Source organism: Anser brachyrhynchus, assembly GCF_964034855.1.
Source record: "Anser brachyrhynchus genome assembly, chromosome: Z".
In the NCBI taxonomy this organism is placed as follows: domain Eukaryota; kingdom Metazoa; phylum Chordata; class Aves; order Anseriformes; family Anatidae; genus Anser; species Anser brachyrhynchus.
Genome location: NC_137697.1, coordinates 44,062,753 through 44,087,260, shown reverse-complemented (window position 1 = coordinate 44,087,260; position 24,508 = coordinate 44,062,753). Strand labels below are relative to the sequence as shown.

The 24,508-nt window shown below is 40.8% G+C and overlaps 2 protein-coding genes across 2 annotated transcripts in view; one reads left to right on the top strand and one right to left on the bottom strand.

Moving 5' to 3' along the window:
* Positions 1–299: 299 nt before the first annotated feature.
* LOC308186142 (uncharacterized protein) lies at positions 300–12,558 on the bottom strand. The gene is made up of 2 exons (XM_080575152.1): positions 11,765–12,558; positions 300–1,315 (listed from the first exon to the last, which is right to left on the bottom strand). Exon 1 carries the CDS (start codon positions 12,312–12,314, stop codon positions 11,892–11,894), a length of 423 nt encoding a protein of 140 aa, XP_080431278.1. The 5' UTR covers positions 12,315–12,558; the 3' UTR covers positions 300–1,315; positions 11,765–11,891.
* Positions 12,559–12,607: 49 nt separating this feature from the next.
* The window catches only part of CHSY3 (chondroitin sulfate synthase 3), a 177,269-nt gene continuing 165,368 nt past the window's right edge, over positions 12,608–24,508 (top strand). The window contains exons 1-2 of the mRNA XM_080575122.1: positions 12,608–13,429; positions 14,853–15,136. Of these exons, the coding sequence (XP_080431248.1) occupies positions 12,739–13,429; positions 14,853–15,136 (975 nt within the window). The 5' untranslated portion in view covers positions 12,608–12,738. The remainder of the gene's footprint in view (positions 13,430–14,852; positions 15,137–24,508) is intronic.

The window sequence follows — 24,508 nt, the reverse complement described above, 5'->3', positions numbered from 1 at the left end:
AATAAAGATAAATACAACTAATAATAGACTAGATCACTAAGTTTTATATAAAAATTTCCTTAGGTCATGATATTGAGTGTTATTTGCTGCCCATATCCAAGGGATTCCCCACCCTGAATATTTTCTTACTGTAGTTCATAGTTATGCTCTCAGATGTATCACAAGCCCTACAAAGCTTATTCTTTTCTGCTGTTTGGCTTGGTTGGTTGTCGCTGACTGGACCTCCTTCTCTCCCTCCACCCCCCACCCCCACCCCCCTTCCTTTTTACACAATAGAATTGAGGAAAATGGCAGAGGGTGAACTTTGATGAGCATCCAAGTCAGAGTTGTCAGCATGGACAAAATGAGCTGCTCGTTTGCTAATGCAGGATTGTGCAGCTGTTTCTTTCAGGTGACCAGACTACGGCTGCACTATCACTCCTACAGTTCACTGCCTTTGACAGTCTGGAAAGACATTCACATCATAAAAGTGGTGGCATAGCTTTTCTGAGGAATTATTTCTAGATGATTGTCATGTTAATCAAGGAAAACTATAAATTTACCCTTCTTGCCCTAGGGGAACTTTCCTGTCCCTGCACACAGACCCCTCAGCAGACCTTTGCAGCCCCTGTCTGCTGTAGCTTCTGTAGCTGAGCTGGTGAGGCACAATATAATATTTGGTACATAAAACATTTTTGGTACAGCCCTGTAAGTAATTCATCTGCTCAGCCAATGGCTAGTTTTGCTTAGGACAACACATAAAGATTAGGAGCCATGTGAATTTTCTAGCCTACTTGAAAAATCAAAATGCAAACAGGAAAACAATAAAGAGCAAGTTCTCTCTTTTCTTTGTGGGCCACAAACACTGCCTATTTTGTCTAAAACAACACCCCGACATTCTGTCTTGAAGCAAAGCAGTTCAGATTTACTCTGTGCCAAGTTGCTGGCCAGTCAAAAATACACAGAGAGTGATTTAAGAGCTATTTAATACCACTTAGCAGGAGTTCTGAAGGCTCTGTCACCAGGGCTAGTGGGGTAAAGCTGAGCCAAATGCTCTATGGGGCATGATACCCTGGAGAACAAGGGACTTCCTTAGCAGAAATGAAGTGAAAATTCATTAAAAGCAGCCTACAGTTGTCTGCTAGGAGCTGTTTTTCCTGTACGGTGGTGTTCCTGCACAGTGCAGGTTGCTGCGGGGCGAGGTGAGCCGTGGTGCCAGGTGGGAGCAGTGACAGCCAGAAGAAGCTGGTGGCTGTCAACCATGGAGTCTTTCCACCTTCCTGTGAGGAGCAGGTCCTCCTCTGCTCCTTCTCAGCATGCTTGTGAACGTTTCAGCCTGCAAGGGGAAAAATAAGGCTTGTTGTATTAACTGTGACAAGCAGGCAGCTCTCTCCCTGCCTTTGAAATAAGAGGCCAGTTTGGCCACCTGCACACGTTTTAAGACCCAGATGTTATTTTTCCTTCATGGTTTTCCTTCCTTTTGTGACTAACCCACTTCCACGTACAAACAAACATGTGTGTTGTTCTGTGCTTTTATTTAAACTGAAACTGTTGCTGGCTGGGGAGGGTGGGTGAGGGAAGTATTTTTGTTGGCATTGAGGCATCGAAACTGGTAAGGAAAACTGACTACACTACCTTGGAAGTCTAAAGCCCTTTTGTTTTTCATTCATGTTTTGTAGAGCCACTGTTCTCTGAGACAGCCATGTTAAAGAAAGTTCAAAAGAAAATAAGATACGAGCTTATGGAAGCCTATTTTTTCATGAGATGTATTTATTCATATTTGCCTGATGATCAACTGAAGTTTTAAGACCTTGTCCATGTGGACATGCCTCTTTGAAACTTGGGGTAAATCCATAAACTTTATGCCGTCTCAACCCAAGGCTGCAAGCTAAACTGAACTATTCTACATCCTCAATAGTCTCTCTGAGTTGCTATATGATGTTTAACAGTTGTGAAAACGGCAACTTCCCAAGAAAGCAAATTTATTCCTCGCAATTTTTACATAAAATATAAGTAGCTCTGTAAGCAGCTGGATATTTAAATGCAAATTTGCCAGAGCTCAGACTTGTGGCCACTGTTCTGAGGCCATCAATGCATCCGAAAAAACAACAACAAAAACAAAAACTGAATTTCATAATTCCTCTCTTTACTATTACCACTTCTTCAGTATAAAGATTAATTTATAAACTGTATTCTGAGCTGTGATTAAGTTTGTTTAGGCTTTAGAAAGTCATTAACCTTTCCATTTAAAAAAGTTTAAATGGACATATTTTCAAATATACTCTTCCCACAATCACAACAGGCTTAAAGCCTTTACCAGCGGTTTGGGATCTGTGCTTCTAAATGTACACTGGCACTTTTACCTTGCAGAACCTCTTACATTTTCCAATGATATGGCTATTGTAAAAAACAAAACAAAACAAAACAAACAAACAAAAAAAAACACTTAGTAGCATCCTATTACTTTCAGGCACAAAATGAACCATCTGCACTTTTTGCAGATGTTCCTTTTGGGATCTTAGGATCCAATGTCCTAGTTTCACTAGGATTACTTCTTAGCTAAAAAGAATATATTCTGCAGAATTTGGGCTGGCATGTGTATCTGAATAACCAAGATGTGCAACAAATTACTCATTAATCAAATGAAAGGGAACAAAGGAAACATTGGATGACTCTGTTGGATAAGTGTTGGATTTCATTTGGATAAATGTAGGTTTCATTAAACAATGACGGTAAAAATCCTTGTGTATTTTTTAAGATTTATTGTTTAAATAGAGCAATTTTTTCCTCATAGAAGTTCACTGAACTAAGTTTATGATTGATGTTTCTTACATACCTTTACTCACAAAAACAGCATATGAAAACTGTTTCTTAAATTGTTTTGAGAATTTTGAGTCTAATTATAAAACTTCTTGAGTCTAATTATAAAACTTTAAGTATGCAATTTAACTTTTCCTTTAGGAAAACAAAACCAAAAAACAACCCTGTGTCTGTAGAATATGTATGTATTTATTTATTTATTTTATTTTCCCCTCAGAATTCTGGATTCAAAATTCTCAAGACAAGGTGCTTTATATAAACTGGTTGATATTTATTGCCAAAGATTCAATTAGTATAGAAAAAGGTCTACTATCAAGAATGATCCGCTCTTTGCACAACTTACTCCAGCTACTTACTGCAGGAAATCAGCAAATAGAATACAATATTTTCAAAACTGCAATGGAATTTTCAGGAAGTACTTCAGAAGAAAAATAGCTTATTTGAAAATGCCCTGTAGTAAACTATGTATAAAATAAAGCCGTATAATAATAACTTTGTTCTAAAGATGATGGCACGTGGAGGTTTGAATTATAAGGAAACACTGCCAGAAACCATCAGACTGCAACCACGGTACTGCTTCACAAGGTGGCACAATTACTCTTTGTATTGTGCATGTGTATTTTTCTTCAGCCACCAATGAAGCAGTTAGCGTCTAATCAGTCTCCCAACATAGCTGTAATACAGCCTACTTATATTAAAACGCAGAAAGCATTGGTAAGATAGATACCAAACTAACTTAGTCATCAGGCACAGTCCAAGGCTTGTTGTAATCAACAAGCTTTCTGGTGTCTTTAATGGAAATTCAAGTTTCACCACATAACCTTAACTATTGCTTTCAACTTTCAACATTATTTTGTATAGTTTTCATAGAGACTGCTTGCCATGGGTTCACTAGCCTAATCTGTCTTTTTTTTTTTTTCCATATTATTATGCAGAAGATAGGACATACTTTCTCGTGTGGTGCCTTAATCCTTGAATACAATTGGACTAATTTACACAGCTGACTTGTCTTATGGACTTAATGATTTTACACAGGTTGAATAACTCTTTTCTTTTTCTGCCCATCACTGTGAAAGCTGGACTTGAAAAAAAAAATATACTGGGAGGAAGAGAAGGGTTTGTTTTGGTGAGAACTGTTTTAGTCGCAAGCCATACCTTATCTCTCAACATTCAGATTTGAAGAATCTTCACAGTTACACAGAACTCAATAATGGCTATTGCAGTAAAAGATGGATAACACACACATCCAGAGAGAAGCATTCTGGATAACTAAAAGTTATCCCGTACACAATGGAACCATAATATAAGCATCTAGCAGGGTTAAAGAAATGAATAGAGAATTTTTTTTTGATTCAGATGTTAACTGATTAGTTTTTTTGTTTGAAAATGTCACATGGTTTGGCAGAACAAATTCTTGGAGGAGGTTATCTAAATGTGTTTATATATAACCTTGTCACTCTTCTTGTAGGTAATTTGTAGTGTAAGTAGACGATAACTATTCAGTTCTTCTGGGAGCAATAGCTCCTCACCTTTGTACCTACCCTACTGTTTCCATTCTAGAGTTATTATTATTATTATTATTTATTATTATTATTGTTATTATTAATTTTTATTATTCTTTTAATTTCCTCTGCCATTTTTAGTTTTTCTTTTTTTTTTTTTTGTTTAAAATGACTTGAACAGTCTTCAGAGTTTTTTTGTCACCTGCATCTCAGGTTGTGTCCCCATTTTCACAAAAAAAAAACAAAACAACAACAACAACAATAGATTATATGCTGTGCATCTCCTTCACATAGATTGCTTCAGCCTCCCGGTTGTACAGCAAGGTGTCAGTGTACAGAGGGTATGACTGCTATACTTCTAGAAGACATGAATCTTGTATTTTACTTTTTTTTTTTTTTTTTCCCTAGGTGAATAAAAAGAGACTTCACATGTCCAGGTTGATCAAATGGTGCTGCTACTACAACAATTGTTAGAAGTTATTATAGTAAAATAGCTTTTGAGCTATTTTGGCTTATGAACACTTTTTGAAGTTTTTAAGAGAACTACATAGATTCTTTTCTTACTGTAAGCATTGTAGGTAAATTATGCTAAGTGAGGAAGATTTTTACTTTCATTCTTAATCTTTCTACTTATAGTCAGTTCTCAGAGTACATTGAGAACAATATGTTTCTGCTAAAGTCTTTAAAAGAGATTTTTTTCCCTTGTGGTGTTTATGATCGTAGCTACCTCTTTTCCAGACTGGTGCACAAAACTGTCCTAAGCAGCACATTGCTGACTTTCTTTTGAATGGAAGAGTCTACCCTGCCTAATCCTTACATCTGCTACTAGAATAGTAGGCCATAAAGTGTGACAGAAGCGTTAACACAGGAAAAATCTCTGCATTCTCTAGTATTGGAAACATGCAAGAAGCTACAAGAAACAGATTTCTTCTGCCAGTAGATCCACTGAGATGAACAGGTCTTCAACTCCCCTGAAACATTCTCTGGATTCCCCTGCTTGGGATGCTTTTGAGAACATTGCCCAAAGCCACTCAGTTAAGTCCAAAGCACAAATCTTGGGATCACGACTGCAGAACAAGCTCCAAACCTGAAAATTCCAGGTTTTCAAGGATTTTGGAAAAAACTCTTCTACAGTCTTTATCACTGCGCACCTACAGTGGCTCTAAAGAGCACACCTGCTTCCAGGTGAGGGAATCCTGTTGGCAGATGAGTTGTCCATGAGGGCTGAAGCACCTCTATGAAGAGAGCCTGGGAGAGCTGGGGTTACTTAACATGTAAAAGAGAAGGCTCTGGGGAGACCTTATAGCAGTAAGGTCCCTTCCAGTACTTAAAGGGGGCCTACAAGAAAGATGGGAGGGACTCTTTAGCGGGGTTTGTAGTGATAAGAAAGAGGGTAACAATTCTAAACTAACAGAGTAGATTTAGATTAGATATTAGGAAGAAATTCTTTACTTTGAATTTGGTGAAGCACTGGAACAGGTTGCCCAGAGCAGTTGCCGCATCCCTGAAGTGTTCAAGTCCAGGTTGGATGGGTCTTTGGGCATCCTGGTCTAGCGGGAGGTGTCCCTGCCTATGGGGGGGGGGTGCGGGGGGGAATTAGATGATACCTAAGGGTCCCTTCCAAACCTAAACATTCCCTGATTCTATGATGATTCTGTGATTCTATACTTTCTCATCCTGTGGCTTCAAGGGGGAGGATGGTTTGATGGTGGACACTGTGTTCTTCAGCCACGTCTGATCTGGTGTCAGGATCAAAGCCTATGAGGTGGTGTGTTACAAAATATACCTGTATTGCAGGCTAGACATCAACATCAGCTCAATGGCACACAAAAGTGTGATGCTGGGAAAGACGCATCTTTCCTAACTTCACTGAGTATTTCCTATGGAGGTCAGCCACTTTGGGAAGAAACGATACACAGCCTCCCAAACCCCTTAAAACCATTTGAGACTATGTCTTCCATATACACCTATACCTATTCTGGCAACAGGGGAGGAAGACAGTAAATACTGCTCTCCACTATATAGGACCATTTAATGAATCCCACTTATAGGTGGGAGGTGTGTATGGATGCTTCCTCTTCATGAAAGAGCAGTTTGGTCTCATTTATTTGTGTTTCAAGACAGAGCAAGGCAAAACAGCCTTTACAAAATACAGAAGAAATAAACAGTTTGAAATATGAGCAAGATACTACAAGTTTAATAAAATTTATGTACAAATTGCCAAAGTAAACTCAAGTGTCATAACAGTTCTTCATAAATAAATGTAACAAATGTTGAATTTGAAAGGGTTTCTGTAAATATGTATTTCACAACCAAACCCATAGTTAATATTATTTCAATTTTGGCTTTAGTCCAAAAATGAATTACAGTAATATGGAATTCCATCTTTGTCCTTCATTAAATTTCAGATCAAGTATATTCACTTCACAAGTGAAAGATGAGTTTTGTAATAGCTGATGCTGCAAACCCATCTTGAATCTAAAATTCAAGTTTCTGCTGGATTTTCAGAACCATATATAATTCCAGAAGATATAAAGGCTTTGCTTTCAGTAATGCCTGTTTCACTTCACTGATCTCAGTTTCGAACATGGGTGAGTAAATGAAGCTTCAGAAATGGCCCTGTGGACAACAGGGAAGGAGCACAACACTGCAACTGAACTCCTGCTCCGTTAGCTGTCACTGCTGTGCAAGGAAATGTTAGAAAGACAGTAAGTGTGTAGATATACCTGAGTATACATAAGGAGCTGATCTGTCTTGAAAGAATGGGTTGTATTTATGCAAGGTTTGGCTGGGTCCAGTGACCAGTAAAATCAATAGAAAAGACTTTAATCAAATTTAGGAGGATGACTGTGAGGGTTAACAAATTGGACCTGTATCATAGAATCATTGAATCACGGAATTGTTAGGGTTCAAAAAGACCTCTAAAATCATCTGGTCCAACCATCCCTCTACCAACCACTATCACTCATTAAACCATGTCCCTAAGCACCACGTCCAACCTTACCTTAAAAACCCCAAGGATGGTGACTCCACCACCTCCCTGGGCAACTCGTTCCAATGCCTAACCACTCTTTCTGAGAAGATTGTTTTTCCTAATATCCAACCTGTAATTACTTTTTTAAAGAACAAACGGTACATAGAAATGCAGATGGTTCTGAGTCAGATGTTGACAGTACCATGTAACAATATCAAGTTGAGCACAAACACCCTGAACATAATAGAATATGATAAAAATAAAGACAATAAAACTGTTTCTTAGGTTATATACCATTATTGTAGATGATTTCCCAGTTGTATCAATAAATAAATATGTGCTTATAAAAATGTTAAAGGAAAGCTGTTAATTACACCTACTGCTCTGTAAGTGATGTGTATATAACTCCATAACAATACTGAATCCCCAAGGGAAATTTCAAGGTTAATGTTTTCATAGGTGTCTTCTATGAGAACATTGAAATTTCTTTGTCTTATGCAGATAGCTGTGCTAGCTCTGATGTAAACAATTTTGTGTGGTGGGCATATTATAGTCTTTCACTTAAAGCCAAACACTATGATTCTTCTGTAATTTCATATACCTACCAGGGAGCCATTCAGTGTTTCCTCATGATATTTTAAAAAACAAAAGTGGAAAATTGATTTCAAGCAGTCAAAAAAGCTTTGTTTTGGCTTCAAAGACTCTGTGATCCTATTGCAAAATTATCAGACTTGTCTGATTAGTGATTATTAGTGTCAATCCAATCCTTTTAAAAAGGAGTATTTTAGTCATGAGTTTCTTGTTTCATCCATCAAGCAGATCAGTATGTCACCTTATTTTTATTAGGCTGTGGTGTTTTTTGTTTGTTTGCTTGTTTGTTTTTCCCTAGCTTTTTTTTTGTTGTTGTTCTGAAAATGGCATTAATTGTCATTACTCTTTGGTAACTTAGAAGACTTTGAATTCACCGTAGTGGCTGTTACAATATAAATTTAAGTCGTCCCTCAGACTGCTTTTTTGAATTCACACTATGTCACCAAGATACTTTTAATAATAATACAAAAGAGGTATCTAAAATTGTTTTCCAACTCTGAAATTCCCTAAACCTGTCCTTAGTATTGCAAAATATCAATAAAAAATTATTATATGCTAAGGTAGATTTTATTCTGTCTTGGGGAGAGCATACTGTGATTGTGTACAATGGTTTCATTCGGTTCAAACACACACAAACAAAACAAATTCATATGGAGAGCTGAGATGCTCATAACTCTGATTATCCAAGTAAATGGCCTCTTAGCTGGTATGTCGCTGAACTGCTTTATTGACAAATGCCATAACAGCTACTTGATATCTTGATGTATATCTTGATGTATACATATACTTATGTATATATTTAATCTTGCTATTCCATGAAGCTCTCTTTAGAGCAGAATTTAACACAGTTAAGTTTCAGGAGGTCTATTTGAAATAACAGCTCTGATATATCTGGAAAAATTAATTTTTCCTTCCAATTGCTCTTCGGTTTTCTTTTACAGCTGGCATACTGTATGTTTTAACAACGAATTTCTAAGGCAGGGAAGAAATCCCGCTGTTCTAGTGGACTTATTTGTGTATGTAGGGTATCTGGGGGTGAGTTAAATAAAGCTGGAACAGACTTCAGTTCAGTGAGCTTCTTTCTGATGGGGAAATTAAATCAGATGCTTTCTCTTCCCTGTTCAGCTCTAATCTCCTCCTGGGCTATGTATGTTTCAGCAGACCAACCCATACTTTTATAGCATCCTTTCTTTATATTATTGACACAGGATATGGGACTAGTGAGATAAAAGACTGTGCCCAAAGATACCATTTCACAACCCCAGCCTCACTTAAAGTGCAGTTAGCTTTAGTCAGTGTTTTTCACCTGTGAATGCTGAGAGGAGATTGTGAATGAAGTTAAGGCTATCTTGTTTTAGATGCTTTTTTATACAATAGGTACAATCTATAAACTACAGCTCAAGTGTAAGCATGACAGACATCTCAAAAAACTAGTTGAATGAGAACTTCCAAGAATGTTCCTGAGACTTATCTTCCTTTATTTTCTGCCCAGTTTTGAATTTAAAGCCTTCTGGTAATTCCTAGAAATCTATTGCTGATGGCTTTATATTTACAGCTGAGAAGAACATGTCTTAAGACTCCTACTAACGAATGAGAGAGAAGGTTTGGGAACAACGATCTCCGCTCCTCTTTGATACTGCAGACATGTAAACCATCCCTACAGACTTGTTGAAGACAAAATGACTGGGTTCTGTGTCATCACAATTACTTTAAAAATACAGTGAGTGTAAAAAGGTGTTATTGAATTCTGGATTCTGGAGGTATCTGATGACCTTTCATTCCTATATATATATATATATATAATCTTAGTTTAAAAGTATTACAAAGGACTAATACACCTTCATGTTTCTGCAGTTCCTTCAACAAACGACAAGTGTGTAAAAAGTTATTCAGAGGCTATAAAGCTACTGGGGTGAAATGGGAGATTACATTTTCTACCTTTTTTTACAGGAGAAAAAAAATAAAATGCTGAGAGACTCCCACAAGATTACAATTTGAAGTACATGTCACAGTGGACAGAAGGCAGATTGTCTAATTTTCAATCCAATATCTATTGCAAAACTATCTTTCAAGTTTTTGAAGCTATCACCTAGCCTCGTCTTATTGCTTCCGAAGACATTCAATGTGACGTTGATGACATTCTTACCAAATGTATCATAAAGTGTAACAAGACACGTAGCCATGAATTAATGTTATCTGGTTTAACACATTATTTTAACCAGTACTTATTTTAATCGGAAAGACATTTCAGGTTTCATCACTTTCCTGTACACAGATGCAGGACTGTTTTTAACCACTAGATGCCACAGTTGCTCATATAAAAGCAGTCCAGTCTGTGCCTTGGTCTGTCCATATAGAAAAATAAAAATCTTCAACAGATTTCCCTGCAGTGTATTAAAACACTGGTATAGCATTGAGCTGAAAATATAAGTGCAGGTACACATCTGTAATATTTCTGCTCCAAATACCCTTATACACTGTTCCTTTATAGCCTGTTTTGAAAACACACACCTTAAAGCTCAGTTTCATTTTGGAAGTGTTTAAAATATTTATGGTCCCACGGGTCTGCCAGCCTTTTTTTTTTTTTTTTCTGACAAAAATAAGTTCTCTTTCTCCAGCTGTCAGACCTGAGGAGTCAGCACTGCTGACACTGACTGAAGGATTCATTTCAATATATGTGAAAGCAATGGAAGTAGCCCAGTGTCATATACCTGTGCAAGCCCACAACAGTAAGTTGTCTGAAAACTGAGGAGGCTGTGGCAATGGGGTTGTGTAGGTGTACAGGAGCCCTCACTGCTGGAAGTAGTACTGCGTACGACTTGCTGGGACCCAGCAAAGTTGTGTGTGGGAGTAGAAAGGAGTGGGAGATAGTATTTTTAAGTGGAAGACTCATATGGAAAGCTGAGACACTAGAAATGCTGATAATCTCTAATGCTATGGTGACTGCTTCCTGAAGGACAGCTGTACATGAAGTACAACTCTCACGGCTGTTATCACAGCCTTTCTGAGGCAGGAAATCAATTCACGACCATTGCCAAGTCCGACAAGGCTGGTTGCCATTTAACAGCTTTTAATTTGTTAAATGTCCTCACCTTTTCTCAGCTTTTAAGTGTGGATTAAAGTAAAATACAACACATACAGGGAAATCTAGGAAGGGAGCATTGAGAAAAGAGATCACCCAGGCAGCCTGCTCTCTCAGCTCTCTGCCTGTCACTAGCCCAGGTAGGACAGACCCAGGATCTGCCACCTTGTTGCAAGTAGCACAGCTCGGGGGGCATTTCTGTGCCTGGACACGTTGCTTGGGCTGTCATTTTTAGTGGTGACAGCTGTGAGTGAACACATACGTGGGCCTGTTACCCACAGCCTTGCCGCTTGGCATGGTAAATGCTCCAGCCTGCCTACACATGGAGAGAAAATGAACGATGGGCAGCTTTGGAAAGGATGCTCTGCCTTGGGAAAGCTGGAGGGTATGTTTTCTGCGCCTGATGCTTGCACATCTCAAAAACACAAAGAACACACAGTTCATTCACTGCATTTTCCAGGAAGAAAATGAAAATTACTTCTGTGACTTCTTCATAGCTAAGGACTACGCTCATCGGGCTTCATTTTTTCTGTTACGTGTACAAAGTAATTTCTGTCTATTTGGAAAAAGGCTCAAATCTTTTTCTTTCACTACTGTTTCATCACTTTTGCTAGCACCACACAACACCAGCATCCATCCCCCTCCTCTCACCCTGGCATTCACATGTGAGAGTTAATAAAAGGTTAAGTAATAGACAGCCATAGGCTTAGAGAACTACAAAAATGGGTGATTTTGCTGGCAAACGATTAAACACATGCTTCAGTAACCTGGATTAATTTCAGTGAAATGGCAATTTGGGTGCTAGGAACCATTTACCTTTATGGATCTCGCACAATTACATTAGGGCTGAATATAGACACAGGAGATCGGAGAGAGATCTTAAAAGACCGGAACTGCTGCTGTCTGTGTAGGCTACCCGGCTGGCACCCTGCGGACAGCGCAGTCACCCCGAGGCCGGGGGGGCCCGCAGGATGCGGATCTGCCCCAGCATCTTGGAGTTCGCGATCACATTCCCGGGCCGCGGCAATAAGGGAAAAAAAAAGATGCGCTCGGGGAAGACGGCCGTCCTTGGCCGCAAAGTTACCAGCTGCTCAGTGCCGGGGAGCAGGGGCAGAGGACGGCCCCCTCCATCTGCCCAGCCGGGACCACCCTGCCGGTGACACACCGCGACGGGACGGGACGGGACGGTCCCGCGGCCGCCCACGGTCGAGGCGCAGCGGGGCGGCCGAGGAGCCCCAGCGTCCCCCCGCCGCCCCTCGGGGTCCGCCCCTGTCCCCCAGCGCCCCGCGGCCGTAGGGGGGCGCCGGGGGCCGGCGGGGCCGAGCCGGGCGTCGGGGCGTCGGCGCGGGTGAGCCGCCAGCGGCATCCAAAAAAAAAAATCGCTTCCTTCCGGAGCGGCGGCGGCGGCCGCGACTTCCCCGGCGCGGCGCGGCGCGGGGACCGTCGGCGGCGGCGGCGCCCTCCGGGGTGAGGCGCTCGGAAGCCGCGGAGGAAGGCGGCGGAGCGGCGAGGAGCGGGGGCCGGGGCCGCCGCCGCCGCCGCCGCCGTGTGGAGGAGGCAGAGCGGTGGGAGGGGCGGGGAGGGACCAGCCGCGGCGGTGACAAGGTGCCAGCGGAGCCGAGGGGCCGCCGCTAGTGCTCCGCCCGCCCGCCCGGAGAAGTTTGCCTCGGGAGCAGCGCGGCCGCCCGGGCCGCCGCGGCGGGGCAAGGGAGCAGCGCCGGGAGCCGCCGGCCGGGGCCGGGGGTCGCCTCCGTCGGGACGCGGCGGGGGGACGCCGCCCCGGCCGCGCCATGGCAGCGCGGTCCCGGAGACCCTGGCTGAGCGTGGTGCTGGGGCTGGTGCTGGGCTTCACCGCCGCCTCCTGGCTCATCGCCCCCAGGGTGGCCGAGATGAGCGAGAAGAAGAGGCGCGGCGCCAGCCTCTGCTCCTACTACGGGCGCTCGGCGGGGCCGGGGGCGGCCGGGGGCGCCGCGGCGGCGGGCGGGCAGCAAGCGGCTGCGGCGGTGCTGGGCGGCACGGGCGTGAGGAGCAGCCCCTGGGCGGAGGAGGGTACGGTGTCCAGCCCCGCCGCCGGCGGGGAAGGGGAACCGGAGGAGGAGGAGGAAGGCGGCGAGAAGCGGAGCGGCCGGCCCGGTGGCAGCCACAACGGCAGCGGGGACTGGGGGGGCGCGGGGGGCTGCGCCAAGCCCCGCAACTTCCTCTACGTGGGGGTGATGACGGCCCAGAAGTACCTGGGCAGCCGGGCGGTGGCGGCCCAGAGGACGTGGGCGCCCTCGGTGCCGGGCCGCGTGGAGTTTTTCTCCAGCCAGGGCTCCGCCGCGCCCCCCGGGCTGCCCCCGCTGCCCGTCGTCGCCCTGCCCGGTGTGGACGACTCGTACCCGCCGCAGAAGAAGTCCTTCATGATGATCAAGTACATGCACGACCACTACCTGGACAAGTACGAGTGGTTCATGCGGGCGGACGACGACGTCTACATCAAAGGTGACCGCGGGCGCCCCGACGGCCGGAGGGACACAGGGAGGGAGGGAGGAAGGCGGGGGAGCCCCGGGGAGGCGGTGCGCGGTCCCCCGTGGGCGTGGGATCCGGGTGCTCCGGGCGTGGGATCCTCGGGGATGCTCCGCCGTGGGTCCCGTCGCGTCGCGTCCTTTCCCGTCCCCTCGGCGCGGCGCCGCCGGGAGCCGGGCTCGTCCCGAAGGCTCCGGTTTGGTGCCCCGCGGAAATCAGCGCTCGTAAAAGTTCTCGGCTGGATCGCTGGCACCGTAGCTGAGCCGGCACAGCCCCTGAACGGCGACTTGTAAAGCTGGGGGTGTGCTTCGCGGCCGCGAAGCGTCGGCCCTGACGCCGTCAGGGTTCTGTAGCAGCGCTAGGAAGGATGTTCTGAAACCAGCTTCCTTTTGGTGTGTGTTTGCTGCTGCAAGGAAAAAGGCTGCGTTCTGGTAATAAGAGTAAAATCGCTGTTACTTGTGAAATGTACTGTTCTTAGGTTAAAAAACAAACAAACAACAAAAAAACAACAACAAAACAACAAAAAAACAGGCTGTAAGCATAAGCCTAGGTTACAGACATCGTACAAACTGTTGAAAGTTAACTTGAGGTAACTGCACACTTGCCTGGTTGTCTCTTGGTTTGTCTGAATCATTTAATAGACTGCTTGTTCATCAGCTGTCACTCATCTGTGAACTACACACACACATGTACATGTGTTTGGTTGAAGAAGTAAAAGGTGTCACCGTTTTCTTGGGGCTCTTTTCCAAGTTGTAGAAAACCTCTCTTTAATTGGCTCCAAGCTAACCAATCCATCAACTCTGAATTTCAAGTAAATATTAAATCACAGTTTCTTGCAAAAATAGGTAAGCTGTGTAAAGGAAAAGTGTGTAAACAACGTAGCACTAGGCATAGTTCAGAAAGTGCCTGATTTTCACCAGGATCCTAGAGGAAGTACAGGAAATTATTCTGTATCAACCTTATGCTACTTAATTTAGGTTTGTTCTTGTCTTTACAAAAATCAATCATATTAAATGAACCTGACACTTCCCCTCACTGTCCTCCTCAACCTAGAACTATATTGACAAATTGTTGAGCTTTAGGGAGTTTTAAACAAGCAGGGGACTGTTTTCCATCAGTATTGGTTGAACAGGACAAGGTTTTGATCATATTCTCTCTTTAGGCTGAATGAAAATACCATTGAAATATTAATTGGGGATATTAATTTAAACAACAAAGTCTGAGAAATGTAATCTTGTTCAAGGATATTTTCAATTAGGCATGGAATACTGCATTGGAAGTCGTTTCCTGTGATAGTCTGAAGTGCCTCTCGCGTTAAAAAAAACAACATTTTGAGATAGAGGAAAACAGATGGCTGGTAGTATAGACAGAAATAACAGTAATCTTTTATCTTTCTCAGGTGAAAAATTGGAGGAGTTTCTTCGCTCGTTGAACAGCAGTAAACCTCTGTACTTGGGACAGACTGGTCTGGGTAACATTGAAGAACTCGGAAAACTGGGGCTTGAGCCTGGAGAGAATTTCTGCATGGGAGGGCCAGGAATGATCTTCAGCCGAGAGGTCCTCAGGAGGATGGTGCCACACATAGGTGAATGCCTTAGGGAGATGTACACCACTCACGAGGATGTGGAGGTGGGAAGGTGTGTCCGAAGGTTTGGAGGAACACAATGTGTTTGGTCATATGAGGTAAGTAACAGTATTTGTTGCAAGGTGGTGTTTGTTTACAGGGTTTTGCATCTTGCAACCTAAGTACCTCTATCTGCCATCTCCTTCCACCAAAATTATGCTTTAATGCATACATCAGAATGTAAACTGCAGACTGCAAGGAAAAAAGATAGGAAAACATTCACAGCATGTTGCTGCAAACATATTTATTTCTACTTGTATTTTTCAGTTTTCATTTGATGACAGTTACTGTAGCTTGTATCTGTGAGCAGCCATGTTGTAAGTATTGCTATGCTATAAGTTGCTAAAGCATTACTACCTTTAGGGTTTCTATATACAATCCTTGGCAGGATGCTGCCATATTAGATGTATGCTGTAAAGGTTGGAGCCCTTTAAAAATTATTTTTGTATAAGCATGTGGCATATCTTTTTCTTCTGCACCACAGGTTTGTAAAATATGTTGTGGTATTTGAAGAGGAATTGCCTGTATTTTCTTAATTATTCAGATGCATTTGAATAGAGTTCCTTATGGGCAAAAGCAGAAATGTGGCTATTTTTTCTCTTGTACAGATACAAAATTTGTTACACTGCCCGTGTCTATGATATAATTTCAACAGTATTTTACTTACTGTAGGAACAGTGTTTAAATTTATTACAGACACACACAGTGTAACAAATCTTACTATGCTGAAGTCGTTTTTAGAACAAATGACTTCATTCAGTAGCAGCATTTTCTGAAGTAATAAAAATGTGTTGCAGTTCCAGAAAAGTTTGTTTGCAATGCCATGACTAAAATTCAGGCTTATTTTACTGAAAATATTGTGGTTAATAGCAAGACTATCTTTGTAGATAAAAATAGACTGTGTGTGCAACTGACAGAAAGGGTGAAGGGTGATAGCTAATATGATGAATACAATTTTGGTTGTTTTGACTGGTTCTTTAATATTAATGTATGCTTGCCCTTGTGGCATTACCTCATTAAGCAGGAAAATCATTTAAATGGGCCACTGAAAGAGGTTATGTGCTATTAAAGACAAAAAGACAGGAAAAATAATTGGTTTTGTGCGTTAGTGGTTTTTTTCTGAAAGGCCTGGGAAAAGGTGGCCATTTAAAAATGGGTTTGGTAGGCTGCAGTGCATGAATAGTGAATGAACAATAAATCTTGAATAGTTAGTACTTGGTGCAGTTTTTGGGTGTGGAAATCTTATCCCTTATTCCACTATAGAAGGGTGTTTCTAGAGACTACTTCAACAACTATTGTAAGTTAGAATGTAAAAAAAAATACACCAGTTGCACTATTAGAGCTGGGAAGGTATTAATTGTGCAGATGGGAATCGATGTTCGGCTAGCAGTTCTTAACCAGACTTTCAAACAGTGTGCTACATTGGTAGCTTAATCTTACATTCTGATATGTTTGTGCTTTGTCTGTATAAGGTCATTTAAAAATCCTTACAGGCATTCGATGCCTGCTGATCTGTATCAGTAGCAGAAATATGATTCTACATGACAGGATTATTTCGGAAATTTTTTGTTCTGTTTATTTTTTCCTGTTTTGTCTTCTTGGGAGGAATTTTGGGGAAGAAAACAAAAAAGATAACATTGTCACCATGGTTGTAATTTATTTTGAAGTTGAACATTAGGAAATTTTTGTTCCGGGAATTGAGTGTAAGTGAGATAGAGACGAAGTGTGATAGACAGAGCAAAAAAACAAGTCTGCTTTTTTCTCTTTTGGAGACTTGAGTTATAGGACTCCCCGGAACCTCAGCTTTTCACGGTAAGATTGGAGCCTGAAAGTTCAAACTTAATGGAACAGGACCATGTGTTTTTATGGGATCTGGAGTAGAGTGACACCAGTCTTGACTGTCAGTTGCTCCTGAGGACCCTATGTCTATATAATGAAGAATGGTAAAGCAAAAGTAAACGAAGGTTTTAGACTTTTTAATAGCAGCTTCTCATTTCTGTCTAGTATTTTTGTCTGTTAGAAGAATCTCTAACCTTGTTGCCTGTGCAACAGATCCTCCAGAAGATGCAGATGATTAACACAAAGCTGCTTAGAGTGCTATCCTAGTATTAAATCTGAGTGAAGTAGGGTATGCTGGAGAGAGAGAGCAGCCCAAGCCTAGCTATTTTGAGGCAGGAAAAATGGGTGATTCCTGTCTGTATCAGTTTAGAGATGATATGGAACAGACCAAAAGTATTGCAGGCCACTTTACTGATTTACTTAAGACTGCTGTTTTAAAATATCTACACTTCATATATAAAAAACTTGGAATATCAAGTTATTTTAGACATATATTTTGCAAGAGTCTTTTGGAACAAATTTTATTTTTGCTTTGATGCAGAGCTGCAAATGTAATATTTTGGTTTCAGAAAAGCTCTGGATATTCTGATAAACCAAAGGGTCCACAGGTTCAGTTCATGCTTGGGCATAGTTTCATCCCCATGTGTTGTGAAGCTGGTTGCTTAGTGTGGTCTGAACTGATTGCAGAATTGCAAGTTGTTAAATTAGACTGTGATGGGGTTTTACTTTTTCCCTAGGTTATTGAAACTCTCACTTTGTTCTTTTCCATCACTGCCTAAGATCATCCACACTATTTCGGTGCTAGAAGAGGAATTATTTTTATAGGTGTATGTGCAAAACCAAAGACTGTGGCTTGGGCATTCTGCATAACCAGTTCTAAATTAGTCTCGAAGTCCTCTTGTTGTACTGAAGTATTAAACTGAGACCTGCTGAACTGCAAGATTTTTCTGACCATCACTGCTTTCAGGAGGGTTTTGGGTCTTGCATGAAGACTGATATAAACTGGAAACAGTTCAATTTAGATTCACAGAAATAGAAAAATTGTAGAAAAGTTAAATCTTTGCAGCATCATTTTGTTACTAGATTTCTTTCCCAAGAAACCAAAAATCTCTTTTTGGGGAGGATAAAAGAAATTGAAGAACTCCTGAGAAAACCTGAGGTGCTTGATCTTTGACAGGTGGCTGTGGTGGTATAGGTTAGCCTGGCTGCCTCTCAGGCTTAGTTCTTTTTTTTTGTGTAGAGATATAGCAAGCATGGTGTGCTTGCTTGTATGCGTATGCTAGTTTATATGCTTATACTGGGTGACAAGGAGAGGGCTACAACTTTATTTTTGTTTTGTTTTAAGAATATTTTTTCCATCTGAATGAACAGGAAAAGAAGAGGTGTAGAAACCCACACTTGCAACCCACAAATCCACTCTTGCTCTGAGAGTAATTTTCTAGAGCTTAATCTTCACTGTGCTCATCTGGAAGCTGTGGCTGAGGCATGGTTTCACTTGTGCCACGTCTTATGGCTGAGGTGATCCATCTCGCTCTCTCTCCTGATCAGGCTCTTCCACTTTAGTCATCAGATTGCTCGGAAATTAATCTAATAACAGGGTTTCTCAGGCGCTTGTGTGGAGTGGAGGAGGCACAAGCCAGCCCTGGGGCTATGATTCAGCAGATGCCCCCAGTCAGTGTTATCAGTGGCTGGGCCTGAGGGATGATGGCTGCCCTCAGTGGCCATCCTTCTCCGCGCCACTCTGCTATGTGGGCCCGTGGTGGGCAGGGCCGGGGGGTGATCTGCCCAACCCCCTGCCTGATGGAGGAACAAAGGGGTGGTGGTGCAGGGGAGTGACCAGGGAGGCCAGTAACAGGCTGCCTGTCTTGGTAGCAGCTTCCATGCAGCTGGCCAAGAGCAAAAGCTCAACTAAGGCCTAGCTGCAGAGCAGTGCCCAACAGCCTGGTGGGGGCTTTGTGCTGTGCACAGGTCATTTCCCTCCTGCTTTCTGCACAAAACCTGTCTTTGTTTTGTTGTGTTTCTTAACTGATTCTACAGTTTTGGTAATGCAAGGTTTATTACACCTTTAGCGAATAGGTTGTAATATAATAGGGTGTAAAATGCTTCTCTAAAAAGCCTCTGTGCTGTTTTTTCATGTGTTAACAACTTTTGCTTCCTCAAATCAATAATAATAGAGATTAAAGAGTCCATATTTCAATCGAGCATCTCTCCTCCGCTAATTCTGAAGCCTAGAAATGCTTTTCTGTGAATGAAGAGGCTAGCTTGGTGTTAGTGACTCATACTTGTTTTATTCATTGGAAAACAAAAATATAGTTAAAAACCTGAGATTGTGTTTCTTGCTTTGCATTTTAGGAGGGCCTTGACTCTTGGTTATTTGGGGAAAAAAAAAAAAGGCTGGTTGCTTTTTCCTCCCACTTTCCTTTTTATTTATATGACGTTTCTGGTTTCAAAAGATGGTTTTGTAATTTGTAACCTAAGTGTATAAAAGATTAAATAGTGTACTTCCACAAAAGGACAAACTAAAATACAAGTCATAAATTAGGTGGCTGTAACAATTCTAGCAAAAATCAAACATTGTCAGCGTTTAAATTCTGGCTATCAGCAAAGCAGAAGGATTTTTTTCAGAAACTGAAAAATGACAAATGCAACAGAAACAGATTTAAAGACCATTCATCAACATAGTTGGTACACTTAATGTAATGCTAATTTTGTAAGGCTTTTCTTTTTGTAGTCTTTTCCCCTTTCTGCAGGAGAAACATGCATTAAATCTACATTCATAGAAAACGTCCCTTATACTTTAAATCTTTCAGTAATGCATGCTTTGATACTTGAAAAAAAAAATTTTACTTTGACTGTACATACAAGCAGCCCACATTAATGGCTGTTTGCATTTTCCTGTGGTCTTTTTCTTTCTACAAAGTACTGTGAAAACCATAGAAAGAATAGTCTCAGTAGTTCGACATTTTTTTTGAATAAAACAGTTCTTTAATATCCTATTTGTTGTTGATTCCCAGTATTTACAACAATAACCCTGTGAAAATGTCTATTTAGATCAAATTGCTTGCTCAGAAAGGTTCCCTTTACAGTGCAACTGGCACTGTGACTGTCTCCTGAGGTTCTGGAACCCTTACAAGCCATCTTCTGCTTCCTCTGAAAGTACTTTACCTCACGGCCAAACTTTGAGTTGAACACTACACCAAACATAGGCATTAGAGGTATATTTGCCTTTGGTGGAGATAAGATGGTGTTTGGCCATTTGGGTACTGGCATGCTCGATCTTGAAGCAGCAGTACCCGTACATACACTTTGGTTTTGGGCAGCTACATTTAGTAGTAACATAAATGCAATGATCGTGTTAAAAAAAAGTGTAGAATGAGATATCAGTGATCCTTGAATAACAATTCATGAAACAGTGGATCATTAAGATTGTAGCAGCATCTCTGAGGGTATGAGGAGAGGAACAGGATGATCACAGAGGCCTCAAAACTATTTGCATAAATGGCCAATTACTGATACAGAATTGTGTATCTGCTCTCTTAACTATTTGTTAAAAGCTATCTCATTACAGCAATGTTAATGGTAGTTATCAAACTTGATAACTTTAATATGATTCTCACCTGGTTGGAAAAGGGAGTTGTATTTCCATACCATTCCATATCATTATCCATATCATTTATTATTCGTATCCATACCGTTCCATACGTACAAAGTTGCTGTGTGTACATGATACCAAATGATATGAAAGTCGTTAAATGTATACGCTATTGCAGTAATCATAGTGCTGACATTGGGTCATTCCTCTGTTGCCCCACATCATTCTGCAGGGTCATCTTGGCTGGCAGTTGGGAAGGTTCAGGATGAGAAACCAGTTGTGCCTTGTACTTAAACTTATTGGGGGTCTTCAGTGTTCACCCATGTGGATCAGTAGGACAGCAAGAATTGGAGATCCTGGTATCTCTGTTGTGAAGGATTCAGATGGTGTCACCCACAGCCTGCACAGAGGTGTGTGCTGGCACAAACAAGGCCACAGCTGTGGCTTCTTCAGTGGTGGAGGTCATGTGAGCTACAGAGCCAAGTGCTGAGGGGGCTTCTTCTCAGCCTGGTGAAGAGTTTGCTGTTCATAGGTTTCCGGATTGTTTGCATATTGGATGTCCCGTCTTTCTGGCTGTGCCCCGATAGGAAATACTGTTCAGCTTTTTTTTTGAGTTGACACCTGTGTATTTCTGACTCCCAGTGCTGAGTTTCCAAGGTGCTAGCGGACTTCTTTGTGTGGTTTAATGTACATGATGTGAAAACTCTGTGGGTGCCTTCCTTGTAACATGGTTTCCTCTAAGATGCCAGCAGGTGTTTATATGCGGGACTATGTGGGCTAGCTAACAGCTTTCTAGTCTGTTTTGAATGTTTGTACATTTTAAAGGTTTTCCTCTTAAAGAATAAGAATTTGATTTTTTTTCAAATTTTTTTGAATTACCCTTTTTGAATTACCAAAGCATTCCACAGACAAACACGATGAAAAAAAATGAGGAAAAGTTCCAAAATGATTACAAATTGTCTTTAGTTGTGTATATGGGTATTGTGAATCATCTCTCACCCTACACAGAAATTTAAACCTAAATATATTCAACTTTTTCTCATGTTTGTTCTTGTTTTATTGGAAATGTGTTCTCCAAACTTCTGTGCAATTGGAATATTTGGAGTGATATCTCCATAAAAGTCTAGTGCGGAAGGCTAGCTTTTAGTGTGTTTAAAAATAGTGTTCAATGTGAGACGATGCAATTGTGACACAGCTATTGTAACAGTCATCTCATTTGAAACCATCACATCAACCCTTTTGACAGTGCCTGTCACATTATGCAAGGAATAAGCATGATTTTTAAAAACAGGCTTGCAGGTGAAGAACTTGCATGGTTTAGCATCAAGAGTATATTCAGTGCTGTAAGTGAATCCATGAAACAAAGCACTGGGAAACCCTGACATGTTTACGTTTTCCCTGAAATTATTTTCTACCTTTTACCTTAAAATCAAATAAACCAAAACACATGGAAAGCAGCATTTCCTAAAGGTGTTCCTAGAATTTTCTTTGTTTTCAAAATCTTGTTACTTCCTTGGTGCTCTGAAATATAAACTTCCCTTCCACACTTACAAGTTTGATCAAGTTTATTAGTCATACTTTGACAGAGTGTTTTGTTTGACTGTATTACTTGAACCTTTTTGGAGATGAGTAGCATGTTGCAGACTTAACAGGCAAAGAGTATGGAGTTGAGCAAAGTGTGTGTGAGCAAAGCCTGTCTTTACAGGCTATGATAGTAAGAGTCTCTCTGCTCCTGCTCTCTCCCTTCTCCCAGAGTTGATGAGTTGATTCCAACTTTACATCCTTTGATAAACTCAGAATACTAAGATTCTGCTAAAATAGAAAATGCTCAGAAAGAAAGAAACTGGAAGTTGTAAAATAGAAGAGCTAAACAAACAAAGAAACAAAATCCCCTAATGTTTCCATAAAAAAGTATTTGAAATAAGCACTAATTAAATATAGCTACTGTGGTATTTCATTAGACATAAAAATAGGATATGGGTCTTTTTTTAGAAGAATAAGCTTATAAGACACTTTTCCATTTTTGTATGTTTCTTGGGAGTTCTCTACGAGTAGACAAATAGGCATAAAGTGTAGCTGGATCATTTTAGGTGTTTATTCATTCTGTGGTTATCATTACCAAACTGGTTTTCCACCTATTTTCATTTTTTTTTTATGAGAAGGTATATTTTAAGTCATTTTCTTATATGCTGCTCTAATATGTTTGTTTTTATTTATGTATTTTATTTCTTTGTGTAACATTAAATATTTTTAAAATGCATGTATTAATTTAGAGTGTAGCTAGAACTGCTGAGCTTTGAAGAGTTTATTTCATCTGTCCAGTACTGGCTTATGTTTTAAGCTCAGGGTTAGTCCACAGGTTAGTTACTCTTCAGTACATATTTGAAACCGGACAACAAATGATTGTATAGTTCCACCTGAGTATTCTTGGCTTTCTAGGTATTACATTTAGAAAAGATTTTTGTCCTTCTTTTGAGAATTCTTTTAAAACATACCTATACTTCAGGAAACAAAGAACATCTTAAACTAGATGTATAATTTCAGAAAATTCTGGAGGAGGATAAGAAGCCTGGTAACTGACACAGACTTTGTGAGTGCTGTTTTATGTATAATTTAGTCTTGAAACAAACCTATGAAGGTGAAGGTTACCTTTTCATTTATTTTAACGGAGTGCTTTGGAGTCACATTTTCCACAGTCATTTTCCACATTGCTTGGAGTTTGGTACATTAACCCTTTTGAATGTTAAAAAAAAAAAAAAAGTCAGAAAAAGTCTAAAATAAGTCTCTTCTGGAATGTGCTAGTTTAACTAAGCAGTTAGAATATTGACGACTAAACACTTACTTACAAAACAGAACAGACTTTTTTCTTAAATTTTCAGATTGGGGTGAAACATGATTTAGAAACTTGCAGCATTCATTTTAATATTTTTCAAATAGGATTATCATTTTGTGCCTTTGGTGCTTTTTCCTCTTCCTCTTCCTCTTCCTTTTTCCTTTTTCTTTTTCTACATTTGAAACTCTGATTTCATATTTTCAAGATTGCATTAAATTGCATTTGTGAACCTAGCCTTTATTTATTTATTTAACAACTAGTCAAGAGCAAGTTAACATCTGAAGGATGACTCATTTGCTGGTGTTAGAAAGGAGTGTGTTCATGGTGCCCTTTCTGGGTATGGCATGTGTAAATGAGCTCCTTTATTTCCTACTCCTGGGATGAAAGCAGATGTACTAAAGAAATAAGGTATGTTTATACAAGGCTGCAATGCAGAGGAAGTACGCATGGCCTTAACTACTACGTGAGCTCTACGTTGTAAATCTGTTTGTGCAGGAATACACATTTATATGTACATACGCATACATTTAAAACTTGTGCCTGATTGATAGCCAAACTCCCAAGGGATGTACGTTAAGCTTCTTCAGAGCTTTTAAGCTGTGTTTCTACACATTTATTGCAGTTTTGCTTCTGTAAAAGCTCAGGAATTTAGCTTTCCATTTGTTCTTCATTTCTCTTCATAGTTACATCAGTGCCTTTCTGTCCTTTATATATATGTATTTTTGCTTCCAGCTTCAATTAAACTTAGCTTTTCGGCTTTTCATTTCCCTTGAAAGATTTTTTTTCCAGCTACAGACTGCAGTGCACCAACTATCAAATAACTTTTCATCACCAAAGGGACTTTCTTACAGACCAGTTCTTATCCTACCGGAAGTGTACAGCTTTCTATTTTTGATTATGATAAAGCGCAGTGACTTTTTCTGTAACTTTATATCAACTTTGGGCAAAATTTGCTGAGTGCGTGAATCTTAGTTCCAGAAGCCAGGGGATTTAGCTAGGATTGAAGTAGCTGATGACAAAATGATTAGGAAAGTTCCTAACTTGGCAAATGAAACAGTTTTATTAAATGCTCTTGAGTTTTTAATTGTTTTTTAAAAATAATGTGTTAGGTATAAATCTATCCTGCTATAACAGATGAAGTCAGGTGTCAGTATTTTGGATTCCCCT

Bases quoted from the DNA above. Each gene is read 5' to 3' on its own strand.
- LOC308186142 (XM_080575152.1), bottom strand. From the start codon at position 12,314: ATGCCGCTGGCGGCTCACCCGCGCCGACGCCCCGACGCCCGGCTCGGC.